This window comes from Tyto alba, unplaced genomic scaffold (assembly GCF_018691265.1).
Source record: "Tyto alba isolate M040663 unplaced genomic scaffold, T.alba_DEE_v4.0 Super-Scaffold_10, whole genome shotgun sequence".
Classification (NCBI taxonomy): Eukaryota; Metazoa; Chordata; class Aves; order Strigiformes; family Tytonidae; genus Tyto; species Tyto alba.
The window spans coordinates 20,994,211-21,008,416 of record NW_024881262.1 but is presented as its reverse complement, the minus strand read 5'-3'; the positions used below and the strand labels follow the sequence as shown (position 1 = coordinate 21,008,416).

Here is a 14,206-nt window from a genome sequence, read left to right as displayed (position 1 = left end):
AAAACCTCTAGAGATTTGTACGTTTCGTAAATTGGTCCAGTACCAACCACAGGGACACTGACATAATGGTGGGCTCCAAATAAATTTTGTCCATCTCTAAATTGCTGAATTATAAAGTATTATGGGTTAAGTGTGCAGATTACCTGTAACAATCATCCTTAAGCTAAATTTTTACAGGTATATGCAATTGAGATCATTATAAATAAATGCATATACATAGGAAGAAAAATCTTTCTGTCAATGAAACAGAGCCTGTGAGAAAAAAACATGGATAATTGTACAGAGGCATAAGAAAAACTGAGAACATAATTGTGTACAGCACAAGCAAAGATACCCATGTGAGCGCTGAAAGGAGGGGAGTGCAGGAAGAAACAAGCAGCTTAACATTTGTTTATGGCCTAAGGGACAAACTTTGCTGAAGATGAAGACACCGAACAGTTAATAAAGCTTCTGAACTGTTTCCAATTCTCAGACAAGGAAGCAATAGTTCTGCTCTTATCAGCAACTGCTCTTTCATATTTGTGTATCGAGCTAGCTTTATTAAATTATTCAGCAAAGGTCAAATGTGATGTGTCTTCCTAGTTTTATTATGATTTTTCATGACATTGCCTGAGTAGCTGAATAATAAACAGTGCATGTCAAAACACTGCAGTGCACAAGCTATCCACAGGCACTCTGGATTATGATCCTATTCAGTCATCAGTTCTGAGGCAATATAGATGCATTAAGTGAAGATTTAAACTATGTGTGAGCACTGCAAAGTGTTGCTTGTAGAACCATGATGGCAAAACAGAACCAAGCACAAGCACTATGTATGCATACTGACTTTGAAACATGCTTGTATGACAAATATTTTGTATTGAACCTAACTAAACATCTAGCTAAACCACTTTGCTCCCTGTGACTGATAAGAACTTCCCAGATTGGGATGAGCTTCCCAGAAGTGCTGAGATAGAAAAGAAGCAGACTGCAATTTTGATTATTTTACAATAGACAAATCTCTAAACAGATTGAGATCAACTCATGTGATTCTTTAATATAATACTATAACTCTGTATAAATATATGCACTGATTTATGATAACACTACCTACAGAATAAACTGAAAGACACACAAGACTTTTTCAGGCATTGGGGAATGAGTATTGCAATGTCATATATATAATTTAATCAAAATAGCTATCTAATGTTAATTGAACAGAAATTTAACAACTTAGTTTAGTGCAATTGTTCATATTGTTGCAGATTATTTTTGTCGGCTCTAGGCAATAGCTAGATGTCATTGGAAAAAACAAAAGAAACTTAAAATGGGATCTTCTAATCAGGATACAGGTTTTCTTGCAATTATTAAGCAAGCAACAGAACATCGAAGTGAACAATACAAAGACGTTTATGAAGGAAAATAGGTGCCATTAAAAATAATCCTTTTCCTAACTCATTCATTAAATATTACACATGCTCAAATAAAAGAATAGTAACATATACCAATGTAAATATATGCTAAAATACATATATTGTATATTTTGATAGAAGTTATTTGTTGATAAATTGTATATTTTGATAGAAGTTATTTGTTGATAAAGGAAGATTTAAAAGCAAAGAATAAATTAAAAAATCAAAGTTGTGCCACAAGGAATAAATATTTTTTCAGAAAAGCTTGTCTCTCAAGAGTTTCCAATTCTTATGAGATGACAGACAGTTGGTTAAGCAGCTGTCATTATTTATTTCCATCTTGTAAAACATGCAACCCCAAAAAAAAGAAAAAGAGGAAGGACACTGAGCTCCATGCTTTCTGCACTCATCAGTGAGGAGGTTTTGGACTCCATTGCTACAAGCCCATTCCTCTAAGCTATTCTATGGCATTTCTGTCAAATGCAATATCCATGGCAGGCTTGTGCTCCTTTGAGTGTTTGTTCAGGATTCGTATTCTAGAAACACATGTGGTCCCAAGAACCTCTTCAGCCTTGACAGTGATAACAAGAAGGGATCAACAGCACCCCAAGTAATTCTTATAGCTCTGTCAAAGATGCTTGTGGCACATCATAAATCAGGAAACTGCTTAGTCCCTCTGCCTGGGACTCCTCACTTCCTCCTGTAAGCGTTCATCCTGGTTCCCCACTTGCATGGCTTGCTCTGCGAGAGGAATGGATGATTTTCTCCTTATCTGTGTTGTTTCCAGGCTCTCCTGCTCCACATTTACCTTCTCACACAAGGAAGCACTTGGGAAACACTTAAAAAGAGGATAGAGCAGCCAAAATGCCCACTGTCTAACTTCAGGTCTGGAAAGCACCTCAGTAACACTGCAGGGATGGGGGGAGAAAGCACAGCTCTGTCACACCCCCCCACAGCTGCTGGAATAGAAAAGGACAGACTGTGAAGGTGGCATTTTGCAACCATCCTGCAATAAAGGTATGGTATTCCTGGGAAGGAGCACTCAAAGACATCATCCAGTTCCAAACCATGCAAGCAAGCAGGCTTTTATGCTGTATTTTACAGCAAAGGGGTTGCAACTGAGGAAAAAGAAGCTTATTTGGCCTTTGCAGCAAGCCTAGAACACAAGACATATGCTAAGGGCTGAGTCCTCAGGAGGTGAAGTAACATTGAAAAAAATCAGAAAAAATAGCAGTTTAGCGCAGAGAATAGGTATTAGTAAGAGACTTTTAAATTTTAATTGTCACAGAAATTAAAAGCGTGTCAGATAAACAAGCTGGAAGGAAAAAAGAAAATCCCCTTTCACCATTTTTCAGCCTTTTTTTTTTATGTCCTCTTTTCAAAAAGTATATTCCTTCCTTTTCCAATGGAAGAGGGCTAAAATTAAAAGAACAAAATAAAAATAAAACAAAAATAAAATGTACACAGAAATAAAAGCTGAAAGGAAACTTAAGGAGGCTACATCCCATACAAAATAGCGATGAAATTAAATGTCCACCAAGCCTAGCATGAAGTAAAATTTCCTCACAAAGTAATATACCACTAAAACTTACTCCATTCATTTCAAAGGGTCTTCCCCATGTTTCAATCAGCTTTTGTGTAAGCCTATTAAAAAAATTGAGGCTTCTAAGAAAAAAAATAATTCAGGACAGATACCACCCATAACTGATTGCAAAGTTCCTGCATTGTATGAAGCCATCTCAGTTGCCCTACTTGTGCTGAGTTTAAGCCTATTTTATTCTCTTTAAAGTGCACAGTAAAGGCACAACACTTTCCTCTTGTTAGGAAGGTAAAGACTTACTACTGGTACCAATAGCACTTAAAAATACGTAGTTCATTAACAAACACAGAGCTCCGGGTGGTACATTAGCAGTACCTGGGCACAGGGGCTGCCTGAGGCTCCTACAGCCCCAGGATGGGTGCAGAATACACTTACGTAATGAATACAGTTTTCATTGAAGATAACATGGTTTATTTCTTCATGATATTCAGATTAAAATGTATCAATGTATTTAGCACAATACTACATTTTAGGACAAAATCATCAGTGCTTTGCAAGTCTTCATAATGTTTATTCATTATAAATAGTAAATATTTACTGAACTTTTTACATGAAAGACGTTTGTTCTTTTGTTTTCTTTTTTTTTTTTCCTTTGTTTACTTTTTGTTTTTCTTTTACAACACATGTTGTTGTAGAGGCTGCAACACAAAGATAATATTTCATTTTTCCATCACCCTTAAGACCAATGTGTGAACTAACCTCTGTACTGAACCTAGTCTAACTCACTACTTCATAGTCCTTAATGCTAAAAGGAATGTATTTGTGTTCTGCCTCCCTCCTTGTTCCAAGAATAGAGAGAAATAAATAACACCGCCTTCCATCTTCTTCTTCCTCTCAACATCACAAAACACAAATTTATTGACATTCTAAAATGTCACAATGCAAACTTCTTGTAAACCTTGGTTCCTATAATTATATTTTCTATATTGGATATTGCTGTATAATTTAAACAAATGTGTCAAATACAGGTCCATCTCGGTCTATGTCCTGTACATCACTAAAAAAAAAAAAAAAAAATGTAAACGTAACCATTTCTTCGTATTGTTGCCTGAAAATGACCTTTAAATCATGATTAGCAAGCTGGATTTTAGTTGTCCAGACTGCAACATTTCTGTATTTTAACATCAGGAATTATGCACTGCAAAAATAAAAGTACCTGCAAAAATATAGTTCTGATTCTATCTATATGACTTTGGATGATCCCAAAGTTTGTGTGAGGTACACAGTATTGCACATTGCTAGGCAGTTGTGAAAAATCAGTCGTGTTGTTGATTTTTTTTTTCCCTCCCCTGTTTGCTCAAAAAGGTACAACAGACCAGGAAAACTCCACATACAAAAAGGTAAAATCTGTTTTTCATGTTACAGAAGATCTCATCTCTTGGAAAAGCAAAACTTGTAAGTGATGTTTATTGACAACATGATTACAAAAGAATTGCAAGGTAACCAATAAGTTGGTCTGGAAGTCTTTTGCTTTTATCCTAGCTTCCTATGGACTGTGACATTTCCTCTTGATGACAATTTCCAGTGTGTAAAATGAAGGAGGTTCTCCTGCTCTTGCTTCAGAAACGGAGCCGTTTTAAAGTTAGACTAAAGTCAGCACTGGATGTCAGATGAGTCAGAGTACGCAGAGCTCAACTGCTCTAAGTTTCACAATGTTCCATTTGTCCCAATCAATGCACATTAATTTCAACAACAAAAAATGGAATGTTTTGCCAGGCAGTGATATTAAATACTGCTCTGTTTTGTATACCCACTCGTAATGAACCATGTCGCATTTATTTATTCATTATTGCTTTTGGCCTTTGTCTTCTGTATAGCTTTGTCCAGCCTTCAAAAGTCTACTAAAAGCTATGACTGGAGAGAACATAACAATCCTGCTTCTCTCAATGGGACTGCCCCAGTTTAGACTGCAGTGTGTTGAGAAGATCCCTCGTATCCAAGCCTTGGAGTGAGACCGAAAAACAAGACCAGCTTTAACTTGAAGTGGACAGTTCATTTATGCAATATCTGGCTTCAGATAATGAAAGGCACCTGCAAAAAAAGCAAAAGAAGCTTTTTAAGTCATGCTGTGACAACCTCACAGCATGGGGCCATGCCAACTACAGGTTGACATTGTCATATTTAATACTGATATATCAAAGGAAAGGGACTAATATTTTTATTCCTAGGACAAGTTTGACAAAACTCTATGTATCTGGGATTATATACTGTAATGATTCTTGAGCTGACCTCATTAAGAACATGTGTTTCTAATAGTGGAATGCCAGTGGTTATTTCATTTTGGACAACCCTTATGTTTTACCTAATGGCAATCAGGTTTCATGTCTCAACAATTAATAACATCAAGATGTTGTTGACATCACTTAAGAAAATAATTATACAGCAGAAATCTTGCTTGAACAATCAGCTATCTCACCAGTGCACTCCACTCGCCTTTGGAGAGAAGCAGTAGTCGGCCATTAGGATCTCTGCTCATAATTTTCTTTGTTACAGAGAGTAAGTACACAGACCACTGATAAATGGGTACAGTATTGCATCACATCACAGTGCAGATGTCCCAGTACTTACTTTGTCCGTACTGTCCATACTGGTAGCCTGTGACAGGGTCCATGCTGTAACCCGTGGTGCTGTAGGTCGGTGGGCAGTAGGACTGGGATGTAGGCAGGCTGTCTAAGCTCTTCATATGATCTAGCCGCTGGCTGCAGCTGGCTGAGACAGTAGTGGTGGGCTCCAGGCCCCCAGTTAAAGGGGACAGGGCATAATCAGTTTGGGGCTGGTGAGGCACACCACCGTGGTTAGTCAGGAGTCCCATTACCTAAAAGGCAGAATAATAGAAAGAGTTAAAATATGTAAAGAACTGTATTGCTTACAGGAGTTCTCAAGTCTGTCATTATCATTTTTAAAACTGTTGTGATTTTAGAGTGCCTGATCCCATGCTCCAGCTGGGATCTCTGCAGATGTCTATTCCTTGAAGTCTCAATTATAAGAGAATAAAAAGCAAACCACACTGTCCTGCATGATCTACAAACATAGAAAAGCTGTGAAAAAGCTCAATATTTTTTTCCCCCCAAGATCAGCAGTCATTAAAATGAAATTAATTTGGAGCAGATCACAGCAACACTACTGACAGAATTAACAAAGAATCCCAGCACCCAGAACAACATGAGTATGTGGGGAAGGGGCAGAGCAGTCATAACTCCTGCTGCTGCATGCCCTCTGTGCGGGATTGTGAAGAAATTAATGTGAAAAGGTCAAGTGCTGGTCATAACACCGGTTCTCAACTTCATCCTCTGAGTGAGAGGACACAACAGAAATGGTCAGGCATTCCAGACCAGCTTCAAGTCAACTGTGACACCCTTAATAAACTGCTTCTACATGAACAGTTACGCAATCATCTGTTGAGATTAGCTGAAAAGAGATTACTGGAAAATATGTGCTTGTCCCTATAAAAGCTCAGCCCTCTAGGCCATCATTTCCAGTAGAAGAACAAAAAAAATTTCAGAAGCACCTGTCCTTTCAAGCGAGAGTGAAAGAAGATAGAGTGATAAGTTCTTGTTGTACAGAAGTGACTCACACTACAGGTTGGTATGCATTTCCTTTCCCAGCACATCTCTATAGCCCATTTTGAAAATAAGTATGACTGAGAGAACTGCTTATTTCTGCTCAAGTAAGCTGCACTTCAAAGCTGAAGAAATAGTCCACAGCTTATAATGGATGGATGTACAGCCTCTGCCAAAACAGCATATTCTGCTAATTTACAGGTTGTTCTTCCTCCAAAAACACATTACAAATACCTTACATATGCTATTTGATAAATATTTTGCTTTACTACACTTACCATAAGCTAAAAAGAAATTACTAAAATTTGAGTCTATTTAATAAAGAATCAATTAATGCTCATAAGAACATGACTGGTTCCTAAAGGTCTGATGCTCCTTCTTGAATTGTATTTATTTTCAATTGAAAAAGGAAAAGGGATTATTCTTGTAGGGAGTTTGTGGTCCCAGCCCTGAGTTTTGTTTGTTTTTTTATAAATAAATGAAACAAGACCCAAGGGTCATGATTTAAGTAGGAAGGAAGACCTATCCAGGTCTTACATGTCTGATAAGGAAAAGAGCAAGAGGCACAAGAAAAGTACTTCAAAAAGAGACACCCAGATACCTGCATCGAGAACACAAAACAACTCTGCATCAGATGCACCCAAGACATCTCACTTAAAAAAAAAAAAGATGCTGAGAAAGAAGCTCAGTTACTACTTACAGCACGAGAATGTTCACTTCTGTTTCACTAAGCAGAAAAACCTGAGTTTAACTGATGGTATTTGCTGAATGTTTCAAACTGAAGCATTCACACAAAAAGAAGTTTCAAAATATATCCAAAGACTTAATTTAAATAATGAAATCTTATAACTTTCAAGTTAAAAACACAAAAGAATAATTTGCATGGAGGCTATAACATATTTTCTGTTTAATTCAAATAATCTTTTCAATGCACAAAACCTATTAAAAGAATTTGAGATTAATAAAAAAAAAAAAATTAAAAATCTCTGGAATTACCACAGATTGAAAAATCATGTTATTTGCACAGCAACCTGCACAGCATTTTGTCCCAAAAACCCCTAAAAGCTGTAATAACTGGGCTCTCAAATTTTTCTTGTAAAAATTGGTTCTTGAAAAATATTAAAATTTCTAAAGATTATTTGAGTAAGTTTTTCTATTTTAGGAGTTACAGACATTTTTCTTGTACTGTTGGAAAATGATATGGTCCTGAAAGTCTAGCATGCTTAATGATCTGACACTGCATCAGCAGGATACATTAGAACCAATGTTCATTTAGGTTGTATTAATCCTTGTCCTCTAAAATTAACACTAATAGAGTTAAAAGAAGAGAAAGATCCACAAAAAACATAGCTTAACTTAAACATTTACATTGCAAATTACTCCTTCGGAAAATATTTACGCTGGCACGAGTATCATGGTTTTGACTACAGTTTAAAACACACGTGGTTTATCAGAAATCTGAAATAAGTGCACAGCCCTTTCCATTCCCACCTAGCACCTATGTGATGCCAATATTTACAGGGCTTTGCCATGTTCTGTTCCAAGTTCAAGAGCAGGGAGAAGGGGCTGGGCTCGCATCGCCCTCACACTCCACTCAAGTCCCAGTGTCCCTCTTCTCTGAGTGAGCGCTCTCGCATCACACGAGTCTTTGCCAAGACTTTTAGGACTGACTGCCAAGTTGGGCAAATAGCTATTTTACCAACTACGTCCTTTAAGCAAACTTTTATCTGTTTAATATTTTCAATTGAATAGAACCCAAGACAACATTATTTGGGCTTTGCCAGCAAAACCAGTAAGCTCAAAAACTTTGGGATTGGAACTCATTTTAGAGTTAGAGATTAGCCTAGAAATTTAAACCTGGATCCAGACCTAATCTCAAAAGTCACTCAAGCTTCAGTATCATCTGTATTTGGATAGATATTTATCTTCTCTGACAAACTAAAATTAGCATTTGACAAGATTTTAAATTATTTAGATAATAAAACAAGTCTTTAGGCATCTCTTTCTCAGGTTCATATGCACCTAGTAGACACTGGAGCAGAACTGACACAGCTCTCTGAGGTGGAGAAAACTGAAGTCTGAACCACCTTCTCAGAAGGGTCTTCTTCAGAGGCCTTTGGAGTCATCCTGCAGTTGATTAGTATCTAAATAATTAGATTTTTGGTCATGTCTGTTTTGAAAGCTATAAGGGAAGTAGCCTCAGGGCAGAAGTCTTTCGTATGGTATGTGCCATGACCTTATCGCCCATACAAGGAGTTACAGGAAGGGCATGGCTGACTTTCACCTAATCAATTAATCGGCCACGTCCGCACGATGCTCAGCACCCTCAGCTCAGTGGTGTACAAGAGACACCCCAAGACCTGGATTTTGCAACTCTGATCTCCTGCTGGTATGAAACATTATAGTTCTAAATAAGTAAACTGATCTGATTGTTTTTAAATAATTAAGGAAGAAAATATATTTATTCAATCCATATATCATGCAAATTACTGGAAAATATGTGCTTCCCAATTAATTACTTTGTCTTTCCCAAAGTAGTAATTGTCAGCCTTGCTGATCTGGATCCCAGAGAAATTGAAAGAAAAATCAAAGGCTGATCTAACACCTGGAACCAAATGCTGCTGTAACTATTCAATTTATTTTAGAAAAGAACTCCTATAAATGCAAAAAAAAAAAAATTAGTCTCTAAGCTTTTTGGCAACATATCTTTTGATCTAATTTTTCACAAAACACACACAGAAATGTCACATAGCCTTTGAGCTTGTACAATAAAAGACAGTATATATAATTGATAAAATAGCTCTATTCTATTAGAAAACAAAGGTGCAATTAGGAATAAGAAAAGAGAACACTGTGAACTGCAGTAACCAAACTCTGCAGAAAAGTTTTTAGAGAGCACATCCCAACCAATACAAAATATTCGTTAGGACAAATCCCTTGCTGGTGGGGTCAATACAGCATCACCAGCTGAGGCTATGATCCGGAAAGAGCAATTGAATGATGAAAGCCTTACAGACCATGTACACAACATCTGGTCCATTATCAGCTATCAAAAAATACTTCTATTATCAACAAAATAAAGGCCATTAAACTGAGAAAAAGCTTCTTCTATTTAAATGAAACATTATGCCTGTTAGCGTGGTTGGTATTTTAGGATGTAGGTCCTACCATAGGCACAATAAAATTCTCATATGTTTTAATTCATTTACGCATGCCTGCATTTAATATGCTTTGTGACCATGTCTGCAATTAATATGATTTATGAGAAAAGAACATGTGCAGTATTTTTTGGGTACAGTGATACATTTTTTTCCCCTCCTGTGAACGAAAGATTTAATGAAACAGCTCAAGGAAAATTGTTGGCAGTTAACGTATTAAGTTGAACTGACAGAATCATGAGTAAACTTTAGTGGAGTTAATGATATCCTCTTATCTGACCCTGACACATTTGCAGCATGTAATTTACAGAAGCTCTGTCCAGGGAATCTTGACAAATGCTCCTAACGATGTCAGGGCAATGTTCCATTCTAATGTAAAGCAGATGTGGGTCAGATACCCTCATTCATCACTAACACTGAAAATTTTGAACTCCTTTCAAGGTGAATGGCATTACCTGCTGTTAACTATTTTCACTGTAGAAAAACCTCTCAAAAACAAAATATTGCACAAAAAAGAACACATGAAGGATGTTTATAATGCATTAGAATGAGATATTTTAGAAGTTTAATTAAAATTAATTAGCTACATGGATCACTTAGCTACCTATAGGATCCTAGAACCATGTTTCTGATTCTTTTTATATACATTAATATTCCTGCAAATATATGAAGAAACCTGACAAAGCATTTTCATGTGAAATGGCAAGCACTGGGAGCCACATACTTGGTTAATGAAAGAGCAGCAAATACACTGACTTTAAACATCTGATGATCTGACCTTCTGCATACTCATAGCAAATAAGACCTCATACTGATTTCACACCACTAGACACCAGTGGTAGCTACACTGAAATTAGAGAAGGTGCACTGGTGTACATTTAGGATAATTAAGGGAATAACTCGATACTTCATTAATTATATTTTTATCTACAGGCAATTACTACTTTTACAATGTTATCAGTCTGTCATGAAACTCATGCCTTTTTTATGTGCTAGATCATAGAGTCACGGGACTAGGTAACATTACCAAAGTAACTCAAAGAGAAATTAATTCTCTAGGCTCCTGGTTGCATGGAAAAGCTTCAAAAATGTCAAGATGACTAAAAAGGTAAAACAACACCCAAAGATAAACATATGCTTACAATTTATATTAATAATATATATGAAGAGATAAGTATATATATAAAATTAAACATCTCAAAACTTTTTCAGGCAGTCTCACAGACTTTAGGCTCATAATTTTAAATGCTTGAATACATCAATATTGCATACAACAGTTCATAACAAGACTAAATTTGAGATTAGCTTGCTCTCTGCCTGTGAACTCTTCTCCTCCCACATTCTACCCATCGCAAAACACAAAAGGAGGATTCTGGCCACCATGAAAACCAGACCAGCTGTCACTAGATGGGATCTCACACACCTTATCCACAACTGGGATACATAAGTTTGTTCTCTCTGAAAGCAAAACAAATCAAAAATACACCCTTTTTTTTTTTTTTTAATTAATTCAAACAGTTTAGGTTTTTTTTTTTTTCCACTGGCAGATGGCCAATGGGTGAAATCTGCAAAGCTTTCATAGGAGGACTCTCAAACTCAACATTTGGCCCTACAACACCACCTATTGCATGACCTACACTTACATGGCTGGATTTGCCAACAGGAAATTGCTACAAAATCCTAGCCATTTAGCTAAAAGCAATAAGTTATGCATAAATGTGGGGAAAAGAAAAGATGATGGACAAGCATACCTGGAGGAATCCAGTCAGTAAGGAAGGGTTTATTCATGAGGCTCCCATTAATGGTAGGGCCTCTAACATTAGGCTAATGAACACTGGGGACAAATAAAAGTGTATTTTGTTATTTTGACCAAGGGAAGTCTCTTTGTATTCTGACTCAGCACTCAGTCTTTCTTTTATAAGGAAATTATGACTATTATTGATATCCTGGCAAAAAGGAAGGTAAAAATAAAATAGTTCTCTCTAGAGACATAGAAAATTGTGAAGGAAATTGAGCCTGTTATAAAGATGGATACATTGCTTTCTAAGGATTGCCAAGGATGAAATTCTGCTCCTCCTCCTAAACCCATTGCAATATATGCTTTTCACTGAATCATGTTGTGGTATTTTTAGTACCTTTTTTTTTTTTGAAATCTAAAATATAGAGCATAAGTAAGGACTCAAGTGAGTTACCTGTGATTACCCATGACAAAGCCCACATTCATGTGCCAGTCTGTAATTGAATAAATATGCACGTATTCAGATTCCTGTTGATATTTCTATTTTGTAAATTCATTAAAGAATTAGAAGTGCACCAGTGCATGCCAGTCTTATACTCTATGAAAGACTGACTCATACTTTCACTTAAGAGGTTTAAATTGAACATCTAAATGTATCAAAAGCAAAAAATTATTTTAACGGCTGATGTGACGCTGAGTACTCAGCCTGTGTATATTCTAAATGATACAAATTATTATGGAAGAAGATAATTCAGTTTTGTGCACAATATCCTTTAAAAAGGCTTAAGAAAACCAGGAAACTGATATATTTTTTAATATACTGTGTCATTTTACTCCTACGTTTCTGTATTTAAGATACCGATATTTTTAAATTTTATTTCTAAACATTTATTCTCATGAAGTTACAGTGCAATCGGCTTAAGTTTTCAGAAAAGTCCAGAGCTTTTTTGTATCTCCATTTAAGATTTTTGAGCTGTGAGTGGAGACTTGTTTTTTGAAGGCTGAAACCCCACCCAACTGCCCCAACATTTCTGATATGGTGGGGATGGAGGTGGAAGTAGGCCCAGAGAGAGAAGTTAAGGTAGACATTCAAAATAAGGTCACCTGTTTATTCCTGTTGTTATAGTAGTATATATAATATCTATAAATAAGTATTTATAATATTTAAAACAGTACAGTATTTACAAAAAAAATAATAAATGTTATTATACTTTCATGGTAACAATTACAAAACTATTAGACCTCATCTATTTGTGCACACTCCAGAAACAAAAATAATCAATTCCAATGGCTGATTTTTTCTTAATAAATAAAAAAAAATAAAAATAAAGAAATAAAAACTTGTATTCATGAAAATGATATCATGTGAATTAACTTTCTTCCTCACAAAGAAATTCCTGACCTCTGTCTCATGTTCTTGGGTCATTAAGCAAAGAGCTCTCAAAACCAAGTTCATTGTGACAAAGACCACAAACTTCTCATTGGTGTGGGACTTGGATTCAAATGAAATGTTTCTGTGGGCAACCAGTTGGACAGTAATTCAACAGAATGTATAGGAAAAAGTATAAGAAATTAACAGCTGCTTTTTTTTCCCTCCTCTTGTCCTTCTTAATGAGGGGATGCACATTTTTAGACGCTGGTTCCGGTGTTTCCCTTAAAAACAGAGTTAACAGTACAATATGAACATATCTGATTCGACAGCAGCCATCAGATCCATACCTCAGGTTAATGAAAACCAAGTGCTCTCAAAGACTTAAGAGAAGCAAATTGCCTAAAATCTATCTCACCAAAGAGAGTTACAGGATAATTCTTAAACTCAAGCAGTGAAATGTTTTGACAGTAGAAGAAAGAAACCTTGAAACAGCTTTCATCTTTACTACTGTTCATGGAAAAGTTTGTTATTTTATCAAGATTATTCCTAAGCTTCAGGTAATGAATGGCACAAGAGCTGCAAGCTTTGTTTGGGATTTATGATCTTCTACACAACCCACTCAATATTCAGTCCACTTTTCATTTTGAAACTGCAGCCTTTGAAGAGGATTTGACTCAATTATGGGAGAAGATGAGAAGGAAGAGGAAAAAGTAAATCTGAAGTTTTCTAGAGGGCAAGGAAGAAAAAAAAAAAAAATTATCTCCAGCAGGAGACAGGTTACACGTTTGCTCTTTTTCCAGTAAAAGCTCAACACTGCAGTACTATTTAAGCCTGGGTACCCTACAGGTTAAATACAGGAAGCAAGTGGCCTCGTGGGCAACAGCATGAGCAGAGAATTGCTGCTCTACCTGAATCCATGAGCAGTCTGAAACAGCACGCTTCCAAACCAGCCAACTGCCTGAACTGCCTGTGTAAGGCAAACCTTGCTGCTTTGACACTAATAAAAAGCACATGACAAGGTCAGGGGATGCCCATGTACACCGGAAAAGCCTTTTTCCTTATCTTAAATGAAGCAGTTCAAAATATTGATCTCCTGTCTGAAAAACACTCTGCTTTCTAGCAAAATCGTACACCTGCAGTTGCAAGACAAATGTTTTTGTAGTTGCTCTTGGGCTTCACATCATCAAACCAGTGATGACCATTAATGCCGGGATCAGAAAGTGATGTGCCAAGTCTGAAGCACTCAAGTCCTGTACACACATATTAACACATAGATATGCTACCCCCTAATAATTTTGAGTTAACAAATGTTTGTTCGAATAAAATATACTGAGCAACTGAAATCTAATTTGAAAAGAAAATACAATATACCCGTAAACGTATGCAT

At 36.3% G+C, this 14,206-nt stretch overlaps 1 protein-coding gene across 5 annotated transcripts in view; it reads right to left on the bottom strand.

Moving 5' to 3' along the window:
- Positions 1-3,472: 3,472 nt before the first annotated feature.
- The window catches only part of PAX3 (paired box 3), an 81,522-nt gene continuing 70,788 nt past the window's right edge, over positions 3,473-14,206 (bottom strand). For all 5 annotated transcript variants that reach the window (XM_042800622.1, XM_042800642.1, XM_042800651.1 and 2 more), the window contains 2 exons: positions 5,560-5,806; positions 3,473-5,022 (listed from right to left, as the gene is read on the bottom strand). In XM_042800622.1, the coding sequence (XP_042656556.1) occupies positions 4,988-5,022; positions 5,560-5,806 (282 nt within the window). In that variant the 3' untranslated portion in view covers positions 3,473-4,987. The remainder of the gene's footprint in view (positions 5,023-5,559; positions 5,807-14,206) is intronic.